The following is a 23,459-nucleotide window of genomic DNA, read 5'->3' on the forward strand; positions in this document are numbered from 1 at the left end:
TGACACAGAAAGGATAAATAAAATAAAATGAAATAAATGCCAGAGCCAGGTGTGATATTTTAAGACATATAATTCAGTATAATCTGTCAGGCAAAGCAGACAATTTCTGTGTGTGATTCCATATATAAATTACAGCACCTATAAGGTGACCAGTCAACTTGCCATATTAATATAGAGTAATATATACTGTAACATCATAACTGGACAGTCTAATGACAATATATAATAATACAGGGCTGAAGCAACAGAGGTCTCTCAGCAGGCATGTCTGTCACTGTACAACACCTGATTGAGAAATGCTTCATTCCTCTAGAGGTGTCTGGGTTTGTTTGGACATGCAACGAGACAGTCTTGCAAGAGTCTCATGTAACAGCAGGACAAATCCTCTCAGAGAGACAATGCTGATCGTTGTAGCATGTATTTAGCTAGTGGTATTTAGCAGAGCTGATTTCTTGATATCATCAAGATGTTTGATATATTGGAGCAAAATCATTTGGCATCAGTAAAGCTGTACTCACTTGCTTAAGAATGTCTGTGTGTCACTGTTTACCAACAGTGTGACTCTGCAGTTGGTATATTGCTTGGGGCATGAAAATAATTACCACCACTGCATATTCCATTACTTCATTTCACCAGTATCATGTCTTAAGCAATAATAATCACACCAACTGACCATATCACCCATGTGAGACTGGAAATCGAAGCGCATCGGAGGGCAAAAGACATTGTTGTAGGTCTCCATGAGCCTTTGTTTGTCTGCGTTGGCCTCCAGGTTCTCTGCAGCATTTTCAATGGTCTCCAGACCACTGTGCTTGGAAGTCTCAACGTTAAACTCAGCCGAGAGGTAGGTACGCAGTGCACGGTTCAGGCTGGCATGGTAGCCTAGGTCACAGCACTGAGAGAGGGGAAGAAAAAGGGGCATTTGGTTGGTATTTCAAGCTGCAAATGCAAATTTTATGTCGAGACAGGCAGTAAAATCAAGAGTAAAGAGTTAGCGTACACCCCAAGAAACCCATTTTTGGCTATTAACCAGTACATGGTTAAAACTTCCACGCTCTTATTGCTTCAAATGAAAGACTTTTCAGACTAAATCCATCATCCTCACTCAGAAAAAAAAAGGATGTCATGTTGTGTGGGCCCCTGTGTGCCGCAATTGAGGGTAATATGAGATGGAGATTTCAGCACTTTGTGGGTGCCTTGTTAGGAGTATGATGCTGATATGGTGGGACAAGTGGGCTCACACAGGGGGTTGCTACAGGTCTACCTTCAGGGTCACACTCGAAGAAGGAAGTCTGACGAGGCAGCACACTGTCAGTGGGTATTAATACATTGTGGGACACTCTATACATCGGGCATTTTCAGGGCATTACACGTAAACATCCTTTTAGGGATGCACAAAATACTGGTCATGAAAAAGTATCAAATTCAGATGGGCTGTTTAACAAAAGTGAATTCACTTTCACTTTGCACTGTTCTGCTGAACACAAAGGAAGATATTCGGAAGAATGTTCGTCACCAAACAGATCTTGCCCCCATTGACTACCATAGTAGGAAAAAAAATACTATGGTAGTCAATGGGGGTGAGATCTGCTTGGTTACAAACATTCTTCCAAATATCTTCCTTTGTGTTCAGCAGAACAAAGAAATGTATACAGGTTTAGAACAACCTGAGGATGAGTAAATAATAGAACTTTCATTTTTTGGTGAACTATCCCTTTAAGGAGCAATACTTATATACTTAGCTCAAAAGGTGTATTTGTATACATCTCTTTATAACAATGCACTAGAAGCACTTAAAGATTCAAAAACTGGCTATAGTGAAGGCTATATTGAAGCTATAGTGATGAGATAAAGGTGGACTTACATCTATGAGGTCAGACAGATCATGGATATAGTATTTGAAGACGCAGCTGTTGGTGGCCTCCAGAGCAAGAAGGTACTCATTCCTGGCCTTGATGGCTTTCAGCTTGTTCTCAGTGTATTTTGCTTGCCGCTGAGGATAAAAGGTAAAAACAGGAGGGTGAGACAACAATAGAAAGAGGCAGATTCATTGTGATTACAGGCTGTCAACTCCAAAACAAGTACCATAAAACTATATCAAATAGTTTGGGCACCAAAACTTAAGTAATTTCTCACCGATAATCTCTCACATATATGGCAAGTTGGATGTCAATACTTATAAACGTCATTGGTTTGCTACTGTCGTGAAATCCAACAAAATGAAAATCAAACCTGCGTCATAGGAATATGGGGAAAACATCTATTTTATTTTTTTGGGATAAAAAATAAAAGCATAAGCTGTTTGGAACAGCAAAAGTGTAATGACAGACCTCTTATTTTTGAGTGAACAAACCTTTAAAGCTAAAATCAAACATAAGTTCATGATGGATGGCACCTTGTTTAGCTTCTTCTAGCCCTCCCTGAATATGGAAATGTAAGAGCTGCTACCACAAACTGCACTACATTTCCATCTCTAAATGCTACTGGGATGACCACAGGCTCTCACTAGTGGGATGCACATAGAAGAGCTGCTGTTGGTCTTGTGGAAACAGAGGTGGCCCTGGAACAACCCAGCGATGATCCCATCAATCATTCTGTAAGCTGGTGGTACTGGACAGAGATGGTAACCAGAGGACTCCAGAAGAACAAAGACATGGATTGACAACAATATCTGTCCCAGACATGCTAATGCCTGACCCCTGCCCGCATGTCATCTCATTACATCATCAAATGACATTCTACAACACAGCGTATACAGTCATGGAGGAGCCATTCGTTTTGATGAATTAAGCTGCCATTTAGAGCTAAGGATTACCATATCAAATTGGAAATTTCTGGAATTTGCAGCCTGGAATCTCAGAAATATGAGAGTGTAAGGTCACTATATTAACCTTCAAACCTATCAAGCCTCGTTTTACCCTAAAAAAGTTTATTTTGTGATAATGACCAGCTGATTATGTTATACTGTTACTTACAAAATGACTTTATTATTTTAATTTAATTAATTTAATTTAATTTAAATTAAACGTATAACCTTTTAATTTTTTTATTTTATTGATATGAAAAGACAACTGTTGATCACCTTTTTATTTTATTTTATTTTATTTTATGAAAACACCATTGGTGGTAACATTTTATTTATTCTTTTTAGCAGACATAAAAACACCATTGTCGGTCAACTCTAAACACCTTTTTAATTTTGTCACCAATTTTATTTTATTTGACTGCAGAATGCCGTGATTGACCATTCAGAATCATGTATTCCAGAGAGCCATGTGATAAGCATAGTATTATTTAGCCATGACAAGCATGGCTTACATATCTGATGTGTGTTATTGGATAAACCACTATCAACAGGTCATTAAAGCTGTCCAGGATCAGGTTTAGGACCCTCAACACCATCTGGCAGTGGTTTCAGCCCCTTTCAGCCCCTCTCTCTCAACTCCCACTCCATCACCTTTCCCATTTCTCTGAAATCCCCCTCCATATGTTCATTCTTCTTCTACCCACGTTCACCTTTCCTCCACATTCTCTGCTTAAACCGTCCAAGAAACTCTGATATCTCCTTTCATTAACTCTTTTCTCACCTCATCCCTTCTCATTTGAACTCTTTGATCTCGCTGCTCACCTTCTCCTTCATCTTCTCAATCTTCTTGACGGAGCTGCGGCGCACGTGTTTCTCCTCGATCTTGATGCTGGTGAGGGAGTCGGGTGAGCGCGGGGTCTGCCTGTCCTCGTGTCGGACGCTGCGGCTCATCTGCTTCTCCTCTTGCTTTTCTGCATCCTTCAGTTTGCTCTCGGCGTTTATGCTGTCCATGTTGTACATGTGATAGGTCTTCATCACCTGTGAAGTGAGGAAATGTACATTAAATGTACATAAAGTTGGAGCTTAGACATAGGGCAAACGCATCATGCTCAGTGATTTTATGGTGGTAGGCATGATATGGACTTGAGGTATGGGCTAATTCACATGTCGTGAATTACCTAAAGCCCATTTCGTGCCTACATTGAACACAACATGAAAGGTAAGCTGGGTAAAAGTGATTAATTGGATTTTGCAGAAAATATGATGACAGTTAAAAACAATTTAGCATAAGTATAAATATTATTCAGCATGATTCAGACTGCTTTGTTATCTGTGTCTTGGTGGTTTGTTTAAATAAGGATCCTTACAGGTGGTCAGGCTCATGAAGGCAGCTTGAAAAGAATCAGACTGAAACAGGAAAACATCTGAACTAGTGACCTCAAATAAACTGCTTCGAGCCTGAAATCTTTCACACCAATGCTTTATACTCACAATTAGACATACATAACCTTTTTAGCTCAATGTGTTCGTTCAGGCAGAGAGGGAACGGGATATTACACCATGAGTTTCCATCACAAGGACTAAGACTCCAGCAGAGTAACTCTGCCAAAGAGAATTACATAATCTAATCCAATTTATTAACCCTTATTACTAATTTATAGTACCCCATCAAGTCACATTACAGATGAAGAAAACATGATGACTGCAAACCATGTGGCACTTTGAAGGGGTCATATACTGGAAGAAGAAATAACATTTTCCATCTTTTGAAGCAAAAGAGTTTAATGAACTATGAAAAAGGACCATTTACGTAAAATCAAAAACATCACTCTGAATTCACGCAAGTTTCTTACAACATCTTGATAGACTAAAATACGACAGCCCATATTTACACGTCAGTGTTCAGAAAATTTACCCTAAAATTTACATAAACCCTGCCCCTGAGAACACGCAACAAAGGGGCGAGGCCATGTTGGGCTGTTTTAGAGAAGAGGAAGAGTTGTTGTAGCAGAGTGCTGTTACCATGCCGTCATTTTACGCCAGACTGCTTGTCTGCTTCACAAAAGAGGGTCAATTCAACGCTGGGTTTGCGCAAAAGACTAACATGACGGCACATGCTAGTCGATGAGTTGAATCAACTCCACAGCAACTACATAAATTTATCCACTAACCATTCAGAAATTTCCAGATGCATTCTAAAAGTTGTAACTTCTTCCTAATCTCTTCATCAGGGTCCGACTCCGGTTTGAATAATGTAAGGCTGAACACCGTTACTGACAATCCTCATTTTGGCTGCGTGAGATTCTCCAGCTTTGTTGTAGTTGAGCAACCAAAGCGTGAGCTGTTAAAGCTCCGCCCTCTTCTGGAAAGTGGCTGGGATCAGCAGCTCATTTGCATTTAAAGGGACACACACAAAAGCGATGTGTTTTTGCTCACACCCAAATAGGGGCAAATTTGACAAGCTATAACAAATGATCCGTGGGGTATTTTGAGCTGAAACTTCAGACACATTCTGGGGACACCAGATACTTACTATCTTGTAAAAGGGGCATTATAGGTCCCCTTTTAAATATAAAATTGATGGATACTAGATAAAATACAGAAAATTGCGTATAAATTACATATTATATATAATACACAATATAATAAAGAAAAAAATCTTAAAATAATTAATTAATTAAAAGAGAAAATGATATGAGCCCTATAAAGAACAGTTTAAATCTAAGTCCAATGAGAGACTGAAAGATCCTTGGCTCTGTCATCTGTTGCCAAGGACCGGAAGACGCCACCAAGCTTGATAGTTAGTATTCAGCAGATGCTAAATTTAGGAATGGGATTGAAGGGAGGATCTCATTCCAAACTTCTGCTCCTTTGAGAGGAATGTCACAGAGTGACGCCATTCTTGTGCTTGCAATCAAATATTCTGCCAAGACCGGAGAGATGATACCAAGCCATCACTCCCTGGCTGTAAGAGAGAGAAAGTTAATGGACTCCATTTTCCTCCATTTACACTGGCTTTCATGAGGGTGTCAGCCTCCATGATGGGCATAATAAATTTAGTAAGCTCTTTGCAATGTCATCATTAATAGGAAACACTTACAAGAGGAATTTGGCAAACTAGATATGGGCGGGTCTCAATGGCCTTTTCTTGCTCTTGTAAAGTGCAAAGAAGTGTCAGGTTCTTTTCCCATTCTTAAAATAATTGTTCACCAAAAATGTTTCACAGAGGAAAGAAAGTCATGCGAGTTTGGAAAGACATCAGGGTGTGTAAATGATGACAGAATTTCATTTTTGGGTGAACTTTTGAACTAGCCACTGTTGAAAATGGTGAAGAAACATGTTTCATTACGTTTTTCACCATTTTCGGCCCTATGAGGTTCCTCTTAGGTCCAAAAGGCTGAGATAATCATCATCAGCTTTTCCATTCATTCCTCCCTTTCTTTATATAAAGCACAGATGTCACTAAAAATGATGCCAGGTTTATTTTCATCATCCTTAACTCTTTAATTAAAGGATTTGCTTACTTTTTATGGAGTATTGAAATGGGTTACAGTCATTTCCCAGTAGACCATGTGTGGATTTGTATGGGGGGGAATCCAGTCACCATTCAAAGTAAGCCAATATCACGGGTTCTCCTCCTACCACATTTGAGCCCAGAACACCCCACCCTAAAAACCCCAAACTACTCCTTCCTCCCCCACAAAAACAAAGAATACAGAAATATGTGCAAAGGGCATTTCTAATTTAATTTCTTCTCTCAGTAAAAATAAAACCCTGAAATCATTGAGATTATTTAGCAGTGTCACTAATTAAAGACATGTATACATGGAAGCCCCATGCAACACTGCACTGTGTATCAGAGAGCAGCCCTGATGCACTCCCCTGTACAGCAGTATAATAACATTACTTAGAATCCACTGAATCATCCCTGAATTTTCCATGCACAACTACTAATTTCAGCTCTGCAAGAGAACATGGGTCTCTGTGGTGGTACGGATACTGCAACGCTCAGTCTATAAAACAGTAATCATATTGCCACTGAGGGTTAAAATAAAGGTTAACTGCCATGTTTTTTTTTGTGCTAGAATGTAAACACTGAAAAAGTCTCATTCATGGAAAGTGCCATATAACGGGAAACGAAGCTTGTTTACATTGTCCATGTCAAAATTTGTAAGCAGTGGTAAATAATTAAGACTAAATATACAACTATTTGATGGTTGAGGACTATAAAACATACAGCATAGCTTGAATATCATAAAATCTTCTAGGATTACAGTCAGCAAAGGGTGAGACTGAATTCCAGATTTCCGACCCTCAACTGTTGCTGTTCATTACCATCCTAAGAGCATCATCACCATTTGGAGAGCTCTCATACTCGCAGTGCTCCTTTTTGGCACTGCAAAAGCAATAGATCTGCTTTGGAGTCTCAGGTACGCTGCAAGCAGTCAACTCGCGTGCCAGCAGGTTATTCATTGCTAGCTGACAACTATAATTACTATCATACTTGTTCATGTCCTTTTGTCTTACTGATGAACTATAGCAACTGTCTGGTAAAAACATTATTTTGTTCACATACACACAAACATCCATTTCAAGGCACATAAACATTAAGAGGTGACTAAACGGTTCGTTCTAGGCCATTTCAAAAACTACAAATTGGACACACCCAGTAACATAACCACACACAGGGGGTGAACAGAGACTAAAAGCTCTCAAAATGTTTTCAACAAGAAGAAAAAGTAACTATAGCCAACCCCTCAACTCAAAAACACTGATTGGAATACAACCACAAGAGACCAAAATAAGCACTTGACGGACTCAATGCCTAGTTGCAGCGGGCTGATAGAAACAACCAGAGATATTGAGAGAGAAAGACAAAGCAGTTTGAGGTAGAGAAAGTGACATAAACAGAAAATGGAACATGGAAATGCTGCAGAAAGATGATCGCCTCAGATTTATTGTTGTCAGTACTGAAAATGAAGTTGTTACGCTCGACTAGGCTGTATTTGTATCTTACCGTGTACAACTCATTGAGGACCTTCATCAAATCCTCTTGCAGCTGGAGGCCCACCTCTTTACTCTGTAAGAGAAAAGAAAAAACATTAGTAAAAGACAAATAGAGGGAGATAATGGTGTTGATCATGATTAACAGTAGTGCCCTGTTCTCTGTTACAACCGACAATCCTTCTTGGACCTTGAGCCCTGAGGCTGTCACTGTTAGACGGACCAATGAGATGCCTATCTGCCCTCTCAGTAATGGAGGTCAGCACCAGCTAACCCCAAACACATCTAGTTCAATACAGTCCTGTCCAAACCGTCAGATTATACTGGAACACTGCACACAGGGCCGGATTAAACTCATGGGCAAATGGGAACATCCAAAAAAGAAATATGGGGGCCATACAAATGTTTTCAAAGAGCAAGAAAAAGTGCGGAGTGACTAAAGCCTCTTTTTCTCTTTTTCTGTTGGAAATACATCATATTATGGATTTAAAATGGGTTTAAAATGGCTATTTATGTTGTCTTTAAAAGGACAGTTCACTCAAAAAGTGAAGATAGTTCGCCCTCATGTAGCCCAAACCTGCATGATTTTCTTCAACATAAAAGAAAATGTTTTTGTCCATACAATGAAAGTCCAATGTTGTTTTGAAGCCCACTGACTTTTATTTTATGGATAAAACCATTCTACAAAATATCATCTTTTGTGTTCCACACAAGAAATAGTCATAGGTTTCTTAAAAACATGAGTATAAGTAAATGATAAAAATTGTATTTTTTAGGTGAAATAACCCTTTAACTTAGATGTGTCGCTATTTACAGTTACAGTAGTTCCTCCCACTTGTGCACTTGCTAAAGTTGCTTTCTATCTAAGTGTCACACTGCTGTTAAAGAAAACTGAAGTGTATAGACCATGTAAAAGCATTTCATTTCAGTTAAATGTCAATCATTTTACAATGAATCTCAAAAATTGTGCAGCTGAATTGAAATTGGAAACCATTAATCGTGAATTTGATGAGACTTCCTCTCAGAGACTGTAGAATAAAGAGGCCTGGTAAACTCTGTGTGAGATGGAAATGGTGGTTTGCCGTTCTGGTGGATGCTGTGTCTTGTAAGAGGAAGTTGGCAAATGAAGGCACAGCATGACATGAAAATGAAGTGCTTGCAAGTTCAAGTCCAAACTTCAATCGCTGTGGGCTGATATCTTGAGAGCAGGCCAAGAAGATTTCTAGCATTCATTGAGGGCTTTTACTCAGTTACTCCTTCCCTTTTCCCCATAATGACATTTTTGTGGGTTTTTCCTGTTTATGAAGGTCTGAACAAGGGTTCATGGATGTTTTTGGACATGTCAATCAGCTCTTGAGGATGAGAAGTGATGGAAATGATGGAAGAGAAAGGAAATATGTGACTGAAAGGAGATGAAGTGTGTGCATGGGCATAAAAGACAGAAGGGGGAAGTAAAGGGTGAAAGAGTGATTGGAGAGTGTACACAAACAGTCAATCAGTCAATCTCCAAAAACAGTCACACAGCTCCTTCCTATTGTCCAGGATGGACAGACTGGAGTTCATTTTAACTCTTTGAAAACTGAGATGGATGAGTAGGCTGTGGGGAGGCGTCCCGTAGGAGATCCCCTTTAGGCAGTCATTCATAATGGTGCTCTGATGGGTTGTATTTGGATTCAGTGGACTGGGTAATATGTGAGAACAGAACACCCAGATTCAGAGAATGAAGTGCCTGTCTGGAGATGCTCACCACACCTTTAAGCATGTCTGAGGAAGTTGTAGACTTCTCCGGTGGACAGACCTGCAAATGCCTCCAAACACACATTCAAATTCTTTATTTATGAGAATGTTGTCCCATTACATTTTCATATTAAACTGAAGGTGTGGAAGCATTCGGCCTCCCTCATATGTGCTTACAGACCTGCTGGGGGAGACACATGCATTGGGGTTGCTGTTGATAGTCGGATGACTAGTAAAACATCCCGTGACAAATCCCTATTTCAGATCAGTTAAATAAGGTGCATTTGATGGATTTATTTAACCTGCTGTTTCTATGGGTCTAGGCTATACTCCTCTCCATTTTCCTTCCTCCCTCTTGCTCCGTTGCTCACAGACACACATAACACTTCCCCTATAAGCAGCATAACACTCCTGTGGTGAAATGGATCTTCAGGAGTGCGGTCGGAGCAGGCAGAGCTGCCTTGCTCCATCTGCTCCGAGACACACTCCAAAGACAACACACAAAAAGAACCCAAAAAATGGGAGTAAACTATTGATTTTCCATGAAGAGCTCTATAAATCTATTGGGCAACAAGGAAAGAGACTCTGGGATGGGAGGACACGGATTTATGAGCCTTAATGACGAGATGCACTTGTTAAATGAAAAAAATCACACATTTGTCCGTGAGCCTGGCAGGAGATTGGTTTTAGTTCAGCACAAATCTGTCTCAGGAACATCAATTCGGGGTGTGTAAGGGGATTGGTTTACTGGCACTTGACATCAGTCACATGTCAAAGGATTGTTCCTACGAACAGCGCCTCTGCTTCTAATTCCCCCCAAAAAACAAGAGCATGTGGTTTAATTGACGAAGCTTCTTTGTCTTGATTCAAAGTGCTATGTAAAAACATTCTGCTCGTATTTAGTGATCAGAGCTACTTCAACATGAAAAATATGCCCATGACATGAATAATGTTTCTTGGTTATTGGAGTCTAAAGAAAAGCTAATATTCCACAGTTTAGTGACTTTTCCTAATAAAGAGAAAAAAATCCACTTTCATGCACAAAGACAATATATTTACAAAGTAAATGAGAACATATGAAATTAGGATAAAAATTATCAGAGGATAGCTGTTTTAAATAAATACATATATGCATGTATATTTTAGTCATGTATGCAATTTGTAGTGGCAACACTAGTGGCACTAAATGAATTTCCAAAGTACTTTACCAAACACGTCTATGTACCAGTATTAAAATGCTGGCTGATACAGGTAAGCTGTTAATTATTTTCGTGTTATAGCAGATAACCAATGAATGGTTGATATTAAAATTCTACACACTTTTGCCTAAACAAATTAAAATGAAAACAAAAAAAATAAAACTGTGGATGGATGGATGGATGATATGAGATTACCAATACGGTACCGATATATTGTGCATTTCCACTATTTGCCACCAGATTACAAATGGTACAATCTATTTCTACAACCTATCTAGTTAATTAAATTACCTTTATCAATCACATAATCACATTATATTACTGAAGCTAAAAATGGTCAAATTAAATCATGCTACATTTCTGATCAGGCATTGAGGAAGCAGACAGGATTCGCCCAAAACTTCTTTGCCATACTTCTCGTCCTACACTTCTAACAGTGTTTTTTTCTTTATTGTGTGTCTGCTCTTGTGGTTCAATAAAGTCATAAACCTCCTCCGGACATGGCTCCCTTGACAGCATTTGCATTTAGAGTGCAGAATTTCTCCAGCATGTCGTAGAGCTTTTAAGACAGGTGGGAAGTGTGCAGCACTAGGACATGGGTAAGTCCAATCGCACAGACTTCAGCGATTCCCAAGAAGCCTCCAGAGAGAGGCCGGCCGGGAGCGTTCAATTAAAGGCCTGTTATTCCTGCAGCACGGAGAGCCGAGTGAGCTAAACTACAGAAGAGAGAGAGCCAGAGAGTTGAGATGAATGTTGATTGGGAGACTCATCTCTCTCTCAATGGGAACTGAGGAACAGACCGAGAGATAGCTGGAGAGAAAGAAGTGTTGATTGGGGTCTGAGAGACTCTTGCCACTAGTTATATAGGGGGAAAAACATGATTCAAAAATGAAGGGAGCCTTTTTGCCCTCTTGAATTTAATTTTTTAGAAAAGTTTAAAGAACAAACTTGCAGGAAACCTTAAATTACACATAATTGAGACCTCAAATGGACAAAGTATCAAACCTATCTGATAAAGTATCAATATTCCCAGCTGAACTGATAGACTGATGGGAGATCTCTAAACAGACCAGATCGACTCTATGAACTAGATTAGCCTGGACAACCAATGGAGACAGGAAACGTGTGGATCAGAAAGCATCTCTTTCCCAGCTCTGGGTTTAGATAGTGAACATTCTTGCCTATAACTAGTCTAGACAAGCCAAGAGAAATGAGACACCAAAGGCTGGGATACTCTCTCACATCTATCAACTTCAACTGACTGACAGGATACAGAATTTTAGCTTGAGATTATAGATTGTAATCATCTCAATATCAGCTTTAAGGAGCAGAAGAACACATAAGAACCCACAGCAGATGATTATGAACCAAACTGTTAACATGTTAATTAAGCCCTAATATACAGTAAATATCAATAAAGTGAAGTATATAAACAACAACTGTTTGATGAGTAAAATTGTTGCATGTAATACAGCATCTGTTATCTCTTCTCGAAGCTAGCATTAAATGCTCGTGCTAATTACGCACCCCTTATCCCACTTAGCGCACCTCTTCAAAAGTGGTCACAAGAAAAAAAAATCAGTGAGGAGAGAGAGAGATTATCGATTGAACTGAAAAGGAAATTAAAAAATGAAGCATAAATTTAATAGAGAAATTGACTGGTCTGTAAAAAAAAAAAGTCACCTTTTTGAAGAGGCGTCCTGAGTCCTCGCTGATCTGGGCGAAGCGTGGGATGATGTTGTTGAGGTAGAGATCGCTGAGAGTGGCATGGTCTCGACTCTCTCTCTTCACCTGAGCCAAGAGCAGGTTCCAGCAGTTGACTGGAGACAAGACATTCTGCTCCTTCCTGCAGAGAAGAGCAAAGAAAAACACATTTATTATTATTCATAGAGGAGAGAGAGCAGCAGGATCAGCTGAAACAAGCTGTTATTAAATATAAAAAAAATACATTCTATAAGGTGATTTATTATGTAGTCGTCGCATATATTATCTCTGACAAAGAAACCATAGATTCAACATAACCAAATGATTCAGTCAAATAAGATTCATAATGCTTAAAGGGTTAGTTCACCCAAAAATGAAAATTCTGTCATTTATTACTTACCCTCATGCCGTTCCACACTCGTAAGACCTTCGTTAATCTTCATAACACAAATTAAGATATTTTAGTTGAAATCCGATGGCTCCGTGAGGCCTCCATAGGGAGCAATGGACACTTCCTCTCTCAAGATCCATAAAGGTACTAAAAACATATTTAAATCGGTTCATGTGAGTACAGTGGTTCAATATTAATATTAAGTGACGAGAATATTTTTGGAGCGCCAAAAAAACGAAATAACGACTTATTTAGTGATGGCCGATTTCAAAACACTGCTTCATGAAGCATCGGAGCATAAATGAATCAGTGTGTCAAAGCATGATTCAGATCGCGTGTCAAACCGCCAAACTGCTGAAATCACGTGACTTTGGCGCTCCGAGCAGCTTTATAATATTAATATTGATTCGACACACTGATTCATAATGCTCCTGAAGATGCTTCCGGAATGAGGGTAAGTAATAAATGAAGCAGTGTTTTGAAATAGGCGATCTGATCATATTTTTTTCCCAAGCACATTTTACCAATTCCAATCCACATCAATCTTAATAACTACTATTAATATTGTTTTTAATCATTTATAAGTGATATATAATCACTGAAAAATGCCTTATATAAGTCGTACAGGCAAAATATTTAGTCAAAAATTATTAAATACTTGAGAAGGACGCAATTTTTGGCGCTCCAAAAATATTCTCGTCACTTTATAATATTAATATCCAGAAGTGAACCACTGTACTCACATGAACCGATTAAAATATGTTTTTAGTACCTTTATGGATCTTGAGAGAGGAAGTGCAAGACAGTCAGGATAAGAGATATTGAACTCAAACACCTTACTCCTGGATAAATTCTATGCATGTGGTGCTGGCCTCACAGTCTATAAGCCATCGTCTTCATGATTTCAGCTTGTGACTAAAATATCTTAATTTGTGTTCTGAAGATTAATGGTGGCGCGAAGGTATTACGGGTCTTTTCTTTTCCACCTGTTTTTGTCTGACCCCGCTGACCCAATGAGCATTTTGCTGTCCCTTGGTCATGCTTTAACTTTGCAATTTCTAGTATTGCATTAGTATTGCGTCCTTCTCATGAGTATTTAATAATTTTTGACTTTTCAGTCTGAGTTAAAATTTTGCCTGTAAAAGAAAACTTGCCTAATAATCTGCACACCTGAATATAAGGCATTTTTCATTTCCAGCCTTCATGAACAATTATATATCACTTATAAATGATTAAAAACAATATTAATAGTAGTTATTAAGATTGATGTGGATTGGAATTGGTAAAATGTGCTTGGGAAAAAAATATGATCAGAAAATCAACTTGCCTAAATTCTGCACTGTAAATATTAAAATCATTTTTAAAATAATCAAGGCATCTCTTCAAACGTTTTAATATAAAAATGAGGACTTCTGTTAACATTGACTAATGATGCTAATGAATAGCTGAATCTGTGATTTTCCAAAAACACAGAAAATAATCAAACTTAGAACCAATTAAAAGTTTTGCTCCTATTGTTTAAATGAGAGACTCTATTAAAATATCTGTTAAAACATAGACTTGATTTTCAGGAAACTTTAAGGTCCAAAAATAAAAATAAAAACATATATATATATATATATATATATATATATATATATATATATATATATATATATATATATATATATATATATATATATATATATATATATATAGCTCATTTGTCATTCAAACTGCCAACTTTAGGTCACTTTGTCACTACAAATCACTGTGAACAACCCTTGAGACTTACACATCATCATTACAGATAAATACGGTCAAAAAACCCTGCGGACGTTCTCTAATCAGGAATTCAGGAATGTGCCCTTGATGTTAAAGGTTACTCTAAAACATGTCGTCCTGCCATGGTTAAGAAGGGTACATATGCGTATAGATCTGTCCTGATAAACCTGTTGCCCTTTGTGTGGAGGTAATTCATGGACTATACAGCAATGGATGTCACACCAAAGAGGAATTCTGCTAAGCCCTGCGTTACTCCAGGCATATGCTGGAGGGATGGACCCAGTGGTCTGTGCATGCCAGAAGAGACAGCTGATGCTGAGTGTCCCATAGAAGCCCATGAGGTGGGGCCCGTTCCCTGCTGCCAAAATGCCTCTGAATGGGTGGGGCAGAACCTGGGGTTTCTTCAGACCAGACAGTCTGAACAGAGAGATGAAACAAGAAAGACTACATCTAAAGAGCTCGCAGAAAGCATCCGGCTGCCTGTTAATGTTTTACAGACTGTCTGTTTACAGAGGAACAGCTAACACATGACCTTGGTCCTGCTGTTAAGTCGAGCGCTGAGCATCTGTGAAAACTAAAACAATCTAACACCCATTCATCACATCTACCCAAACAACCAGCAACCTTATCCATCAGCATTTTGCAAACGTGTAGATTTAAGGGCTAAACAACTTGTGACCGGCAAGGGCAAAAGTGCTGAGGTAAAATCCATTTCCTTTCTCATTTTAGAAACACTGCATATATAGAAACACTTCCTTGATGTGGATTAAACAGATATAACTGTCCCTATACTCTATACTAACATTCAAAAGTTTGAATGTTTGTTTTTTGTAAGAAACTTTTATTCGGCAAGGACACATTATCAAAAATTACAATAAAGACATTTATAATGTTATAAAAGATTCCTATTTTAAATAAACGCTGTTCTTTTGGAATTTCTAATTATCAAAGAAACCTTACAAAAAATGTATCATGGTTTCTCACAAAAAAATATTAAGCATCACAACTATTTTCAAAATTGTTAATAATACGAAATGTTTTTTGAGCACCAAATCAGCAATGGCTGTTGGAAATCCAGCTTAGCTCTATTTACATTGTCTAAATATAATAAATTACATTTTAAAATATATTAAAATATAAAAAGTTATTTATAAATATATAAAAGTTGTTTTAAATGACAATAATATTTTCACAATTTTACTGTATTTTTATACAGTCTTGGTGAGCATAAGACTTCAAAAGCATTACAAAAACTTACCAACCCCAAACCAAAAACATATTATTTCCAAAAGCCCATGTCCAAAATCATGGTAACACCAACACTTTTGTGTAAAATATGCTCAAAAGCACAAATTGTATTATATACAGTACACAGCTAAGCGTCATCTGAACCCGTTTAACGTAATAAAAATTCATTTTCATGTCATCAATACCTAAATATTGTGGGCTGAAACCAGGCACTACTTATGTCCTGGGTAATGAATCTCAAGTGATGTACATGTACAGATGTATTAACACTTGTCTGACACAGTCCTCCTTGTTGAAGAGCACGTTGGACTAATCATATCACTCGACGGGGACCCTGTCTCTCTGTACAGGACATTCCCTCTGGTTTGCCTGCCGACAAGACTTCAGACAGACACTCCTCCCAACAAGTTCAAAGAGAGGGGAAATCAGCCAGCGTTCAGAGCTCAGCAGGGGGCTCTGCAGAGGTACATCACAGCCTGTTCTCCTGCTCAACATCTGTCAGTGTTATGAAAAGGACTGAACACATCTCACTTCATCTGTACCCAAACTTGTTTGATGATGGGATCAAAAAAGAAAAAAAAAAAAATAATACTGTTGTCATCAGACAGCCAATATATTTTTACAGATGATAAAGAGAAGCAACAGACATTCAAAGAAAATTAGATTTCAATTATTTGACAGATTGTTGGCTTTCAATATCTGTTTAAGGTGCCCAAGCTCTCAGATATATGCTATTAATGAGCCCTGACCCTCTAATATATCCAATTACTACGGTAAATAATACTGTACTAATAATATTGTCAGAAAAATAAATGCTAACCACTGCACAAGTCATTAGCTTAGCAACATGCTAAATTGAAACTCTATTGGAATATTGCCTGAGCATCAAGCATCATGTTAAGATGGTGCCTTAGAAAAAGGTATCTGACTACATAGGAGCAGATACTGTAGCAGTGCAGCTCACTTTTTGAACAGACCTACTTATTAATAAAAAGTGGTACACTGGTAACAATCCAACTCCAAATGCAACTAAGCAATTCTAGTTCAAAACACCACTCTTACCAATAACTTTTCTTTTCACAAACTTTCCCAGACACCCTTTTCCCCCACCCAAACAACAGCGGTTAAGAACTGTAGCAGAAATAATTGCATTTGGATGTTTGGAGGCTACGGCTAAGGTAAAGTGGGGAATGAGATCTTGATGTTGCTCTGCCAACAATCACACAACATGTTGGTATAAAGCAACACTTGGGAAACAGGGAAGAATGAAACTGGTTCGAGCATGCCATTCAACAACGAGTGAAGCAAAAAAAATCAAGGTCTTGCACAACAAGGGTTCAAAGAAGGTAAGTTCCTGATGGTAAACCACTGAGATGTGTGCCAAAATGTGGTGTGAACAGAACACCTCCAGTAATTGACACACATGATGAACATGAAAACACAAGAATATACAAACAAAACAAATCTTTAAATCATTGCAATTCTGAATTGTTTAAAAATTAAGAATACCGAATTGAAAGCAACAATCTGATGATTGTTGACTGAAACCATTGACAGCCCTGAGAAACATCCTAAAATCTCCTAAACACACTAATTTACTTTTTCATATGCAAAGAAGCAAAACACATGCTTAACCATATAAGATGGAGTCCTAGGAGAAACACAATTCCTCTTGGGAAATGTACAAAAGGGATGTTGATGAGATTAGCATGGCCCCTTGGCTGATGGAAAGAGTTCTTAAATGGGCATTCAGACGAGGGAGCTCCGGGTCATTTCTGGAAGGCCATGAAAAAGCTGAGGTCACATGAGCGGAGGAATTGCCCAATTAACAGCAAGGTCATCGCAGACAGAGCCGGTCTTTCACCAAAGGAACACTCCGCAAAGCCAAGAAGGGCTGATTCCTAGGTGACATACACGAGGGACGTGACATGGCAGCATGTAAAGAATTTTATGAGATGAAGAATATGAAGGAATTCTTGACATTTGGACTGGTGGGAATTGATTGATGATATCACTACACAAAGCAAAAACGAGAAGTCCTGAATTTGTGCATGGACTATTAAAGACAAGAACTGTAGGAAAAACAAAAAATAATAATAAATATTATAATACTAATAATCATTTTATATACACCGTTTTACACTCTAAAAACTAATTCAGGGGACCTTTAGTCATTACTTAAATATATATATTGTTGTGAAATAAAAAAATCAAGTTCTGAAATGCTGTTAGACTTTTTACTTGTAATTGTTATTTTATTGAGCTTGGATGACACACAAATTATGCCTATTGATTCGATATACTATCATGACTTGTCATAGTTTAACATTTTCAGTTAATCAAAAATGTATTTAATTTTAAGTTCTGTTAATGTAAAATACAATATGGTGACGTGTAAACGTGTTTCATTGTTTTGAGTTGTATGAACACTTCTTTTAATTTAGACGAACTTAAGTTAAGTGAAACTGGGCTGGGATTTATATTTCCCATCATGCTTTGCCCATGGCACTTGAAAGGGAGAGTAAATGCTAAAATTAAGTGTTATATAATGTTTTTTGCACACGATTAATGGTAAGGGAGATTTAGCAGTAATTAGTGTTTTGTTATGCTAATTTAGAAGAGTTTCTGTTAATGTGGGTTTTTGGAGATTTACCATCATGGTGACAAGCGGTGCTTGGTAAGTTCATGTTACAAATGCGTTTTATTGTGTCCAAAAAGCATCTTCACCTTACTTAAAACATTATGTTGGATCAACTTAAATAGTTGCATTCATGTTGACAATTATTAAGTTCATGTTACTTAGAAATGTGTTTTTATTGTGGCAAAAAAACGTTTTCACCTTACTTAAAACATTATGTTGGATCAACTCAAAATATTGCTTTGAATTAATGTAATTCTCCCAATTGGCTTAAGTTAAAAATTCTAACGTTAACATACGTTAACATTTTTTTTTTTTTTTTTGAACCAATGTTTTATTTACCGCTCAAAAAGTCATTACGATTTTTTTTAAAAGATATTAATACTTTTATTCAGCAAGGATGCATTAAATTGATCAAAAGTGACTGTGAAGACTTGTATAATAATAAAAAAGTTATTTCTAATAAATGCTGTTCTTTTGAATTTTCTATTTAATCAAAGAATCCTGAAAAGAAATAAAAAAATATTAAGAACCTGCTGAAAATCAGCTCTGCCATCACAAGAATACATTTTTAAACTATATTAAAATAGAAAAGTTATTTTAAATTGGAATATTTCAGAATGTTATACTTTTTATCTACTGTAAACTGTGAAGAGTGTCTGATTCATTCACTCAGTCTTGCTTGGAAGGTACATGAGAAGGTGTTCAGGGGAATTTTTCACTCAAGTGAGAAGTGTTTAACAAGACCTTGTTTCTGTCAAGACATGACACTGGGAAGACATCAGTCAAGCTAGTCAGAATGAAGAGGAAATGAAACTTGCCCTACATGCTTTCTCTTACTGTCACACATTATAAAGTTCAGGCAAACACACCAAACCAGACGGACTCACTTCCTCTAGTCAAACTAACCATAAGCTTCTCATAAATGGTCCAGAAGGTACAGTGACACTGGATACTGCAGAACAGGCAACATTTTGACACTTGTATATGGAAGTCTAATGTGGGCAAAGTTCACTGGCCAGATAGGGGTGTCTAATATCACTTCTGGAGGGCCACCTTACTGCAAGAGTTTCGCTCAAACCCTAAGTAAACAGACCTGAACCAGCTACTCAAGGGCTGTCTCTGAAATCGCTATATTCAGGTAGTGCACTTTTTGAGGAGAGACAGGGCTTGATGCTTACTTTTTTTTCCCAGGGAGAACTTGTGCTCACAAGCTGAAATATTTAGGAGCACATTAAAAAACTTTACAGGTACAATGAAAATTTATCAAATAATGTATTTCAATCATCAAGCAAAATGATTACATTTATTAGAACACAAAAAGTACACAAGATTGTTAAATATTTTAGCTTCAAACTGTATTTCACATACAAAAACTGTAATAAGCAGATTATTGTGCTCATACTAGTAAAATCTATATTGAGTAGTATGTGTTTAATGTTCTTAGTCTTTCCTTCCTGTGATGGGGCAGCTTAGACAGGAGCTACAAAGATTATGTGCCAGATACAGTTTATTGTACAACCAAAATTACAATACTGACCAGGGGAAAGAAAAAAAAAATATAATAATATATATATATATATATATATATATATATATATATATATATATATATATGAATAATGTGTGACTTTTAGTTATAAACAATACACCAGGACTCTTATTTTGAAATGTCTATGCTTTACTCTTGCTGGCTGCTTATTTAAAAAGATAAAATATATGCATCTTCCAACCATCTACAACATATAACAATATAAAAACCTTAAAGTAAACATTGTCATAATTAGGGGTGTAACGATATTCAAACCGAAAAACCGTGATACACCACCCACGGTATGAACCGTGATACTCTCATGGAGTACCGAACGTGCCCCACCCCCTGCTGCCCCGCCTAACATCTCCCTCCCTGTAATGACGTAAAATGACGCGACGCTGAAAAAAACGGTTTTTACAGAGACCATCACTTTATCTACTAAATTAATGCCCTTATGTCTCGAAAAACATTTTTAAACCCTGCAGTACCTTTTTATATGGTATTTTTGTACAAGGTTATATATTCATCTCGAAAAAAATGTTAAACCTGCAATATGCACTTTAAAACATTATGTTGGATCAACTTAAATAGTTGCATTCATGTTGACAATTATTAAGTTCATGTTACTTAGAAATGTGTTTTTATTGTGGCAAAAAAACGTTTTCACCTTACTTAAAACATTATGTTGGATCAACTCAAAATATTGCTTTGAATTAATGTAATTCTCCCAGTTGGCTTAAGTTAAAAATTCTAGTGGAAAACGTTAACATATATATATATATTTTTTTTTTTTTTTGAACCAATGTTTTATTTACCGCTCAAAAGTTTGAGGTCATTACGATTTTTTTTAATATATATATATGAATAATGTGTGACTTTTAGTTATAAACAATACACCAGGACCCTTATTTTGAAATGTCTATGCTTTACTCTTGCTGGCTGCTTATTTAAAAAGATAAAATATATGCATCTTCCAACCATCTACAACATATAACAATATAAAAACCTTAAAGTAAACATTGTCATAATTAGGGGTGTAACGATATTCAAACCGAAAAACCGTGATACACCACCCACGGTATGAACCGTGATACTCTCATGGAGTACCGAACGTGCCCCACCCCCTGCTGCCCCGCCTAGTCCTGGCCTATTGGATCTACATGACAAATACAGCGTTGTAGCCTAACCACCATTAATCGTAATAAGTTCCTTGTTTTGTTCCTTTCGATAAGAAACAAAGGGTCATCTTTAAAATTCTGCCCATTTAATCACGAAATTCAAACAAAAAAATGCTGCTTTGACACTCTTTGATGTTGCGAGACACATCACTGTGCAAGCATCTCATTTCAGGCAGCAGCGCGGAGCACGAGTGAACGCGATCATCACTTCCTCTTTCATACTAATTACAGAATAAACATGAATGAGCATCTGAAGGAAAGATACAGTACAACTTACTGAAACGTATAATATCTTGTGTAATTGCTCAATCAGTGTTTCAACGCCGTCAATAAAACAGCTTGTAAACACTGTCACATAGCATTTACCTCAGGCAAGTCCACAGCTTGTTAATTCATCAGAGAAATTAACTCTTTAGTTAAATATGTGTACTATATTAGCCTATATATATTCATTATATTTTACTTAACTCATTATTGATGTCTTGATTATTTAATGTATGTTTAAATAAATCTGCCATGAAAATGACAGCCACTGTGTAAATGATTATATTTCAACAACGAATTGAGCCAGAGACAGATGTATTGGTGTTCAAAACCATACTGGACATTATCGAAGTGCACTCATTCAATCACATAATGAACTGCAATAACAACAAATAAGTGTAACAACTGATATTCCATGCCATGTGAGGGGACTATATTAGTGGAGTAATGTAAGGAATAGTGAATAAGGGTTTAGAGGTGACCGGATACATTCCTTGAAACTTCCAGGCAGGTGTTTCGGATCTGGTTGGATCAGGAACACCCCTAAGGGACTCTGGAAAGGCACAATAACACTTGTGGTTTCCAAGACATTAGGAAGTGAGGTACAGAGTATGACGATGTTTTAAAAATTTTGAAATGACGAAATCGCTGTTGTCCATTATGTTGTTTTCTCAACCTCTTGAGGGGGAAGAAAAGAGTTGAGAACTGGTTCGTAGTGTAATCTTGGATCAGCAGAGTAGACCATTAAGCATGTGACACATCACCACTCATCTGTGGCACCAGTATAACCACCGCTCTTCTTATTTGTCATGAGTCCAGACGTTGTGGTCAGTTTCAGTTGCTTCTTTGTATCAACTCAGACCATTTGTAGAAAATCAGGCATGCTAGAAATTAGGTCAGTACCATGGCGTGTTATCATTCCAGACCGCGTGTTTCTTAACCATGCTGTCCTTTCATTGCTGAGCGACTCGTCATTGGGCCTCCCGCTGGCTTGCTGAACAAATGACGCACACTTTCATATCACACATAGAGGAGCCTTTTGACCCTTGACTGGTAGAACGGAAGGCATTGAGCTGAAGTCTCCCTGTAAGAACATATGCAGTATATTAGGGGTCTCCAAATGATCCCCATAGTGCCCCTTAGTTTGTAGGTCAGGGCCTCACTGACAGCTACGTTCTTCTGGTGGAGCAGGGCCGGAAAATACCTCACATTCCATCGTGGCATCATCGTCCCAGATGTTGCCTTTGCCTGTTAAACATGCAGATGTTGAAGCTGGATTCCCGGGGCTCAGGGGACCCATGGAGGGCAGGGAATGGTATTTAGACTGGATGAGATCACGAGCTGATTAGAAAATCTATCTCAGCGGTGGTCACTGGTATCAGGGAGGCAGGGGTTATTGTAGACTTTGTGTAGCGTGGGGTGTTCATTGAGAAAGATGGTGTAATGCAGGTCCAATGTGAGAGAAAAATGAGGAAGATACAAGGAAATCAGGAAACAAGAAAAAGAAATGATTTTAAAATGAAGAAACTAGTCTCTTAAGAAATGAGTCTCTCTTTCTCAAGAAATGATTCTTAAGATAACATTTTCTTAAAACATAAGAAAATCATAAAACTGTATTGTAAAACAAAGTATTTTCATCATTATTATTATTAGTTTCATCCATCAATCTATCCATATTATTATTTTATTTATGATAAATTTAATTAAAATGTAATAATGGTTAAAATAGAAAAAAGAATCATTAAAATTATACAGTTGTTTATTATAAATTTAGATATAGGTTTGAAAGAAATAGTAAAATTATACATTTGTATTATTTAACACTATATTGTTGTTGTTGATTAAAATATTCTAATATTAAAATGAAATTTATAAATGAAAATTATAAAAACATTATTATTGTTACTTACGGTATAATTATTTCTGTATTTTTTTCTGAATAATTTTCCATAAAATGATTTGTTTATTTTTGATAAATGTAGATAGTGGTTT

General features: G+C 37.3%; 1 protein-coding gene across 1 annotated transcript in view; it reads right to left on the minus strand.

The window, feature by feature from the left end:
• srgap2 (SLIT-ROBO Rho GTPase activating protein 2) overlaps positions 1-23,459 on the minus strand; it is a 103,610-nt gene that overhangs the window by 25,456 nt on the left and 54,695 nt on the right. Inside the window, 5 exon segments of the mRNA XM_048172727.1 lie at positions 674-895; positions 1,865-1,993; positions 3,629-3,844; positions 7,824-7,886; positions 12,430-12,592. Of these exon segments, the coding sequence (XP_048028684.1) occupies positions 674-895; positions 1,865-1,993; positions 3,629-3,844; positions 7,824-7,886; positions 12,430-12,592 (793 nt within the window).

Source organism: Megalobrama amblycephala, linkage group LG21, assembly GCF_018812025.1.
Source record: "Megalobrama amblycephala isolate DHTTF-2021 linkage group LG21, ASM1881202v1, whole genome shotgun sequence".
In the NCBI taxonomy this organism is placed as follows: Eukaryota; Metazoa; Chordata; class Actinopteri; order Cypriniformes; family Xenocyprididae; genus Megalobrama; species Megalobrama amblycephala.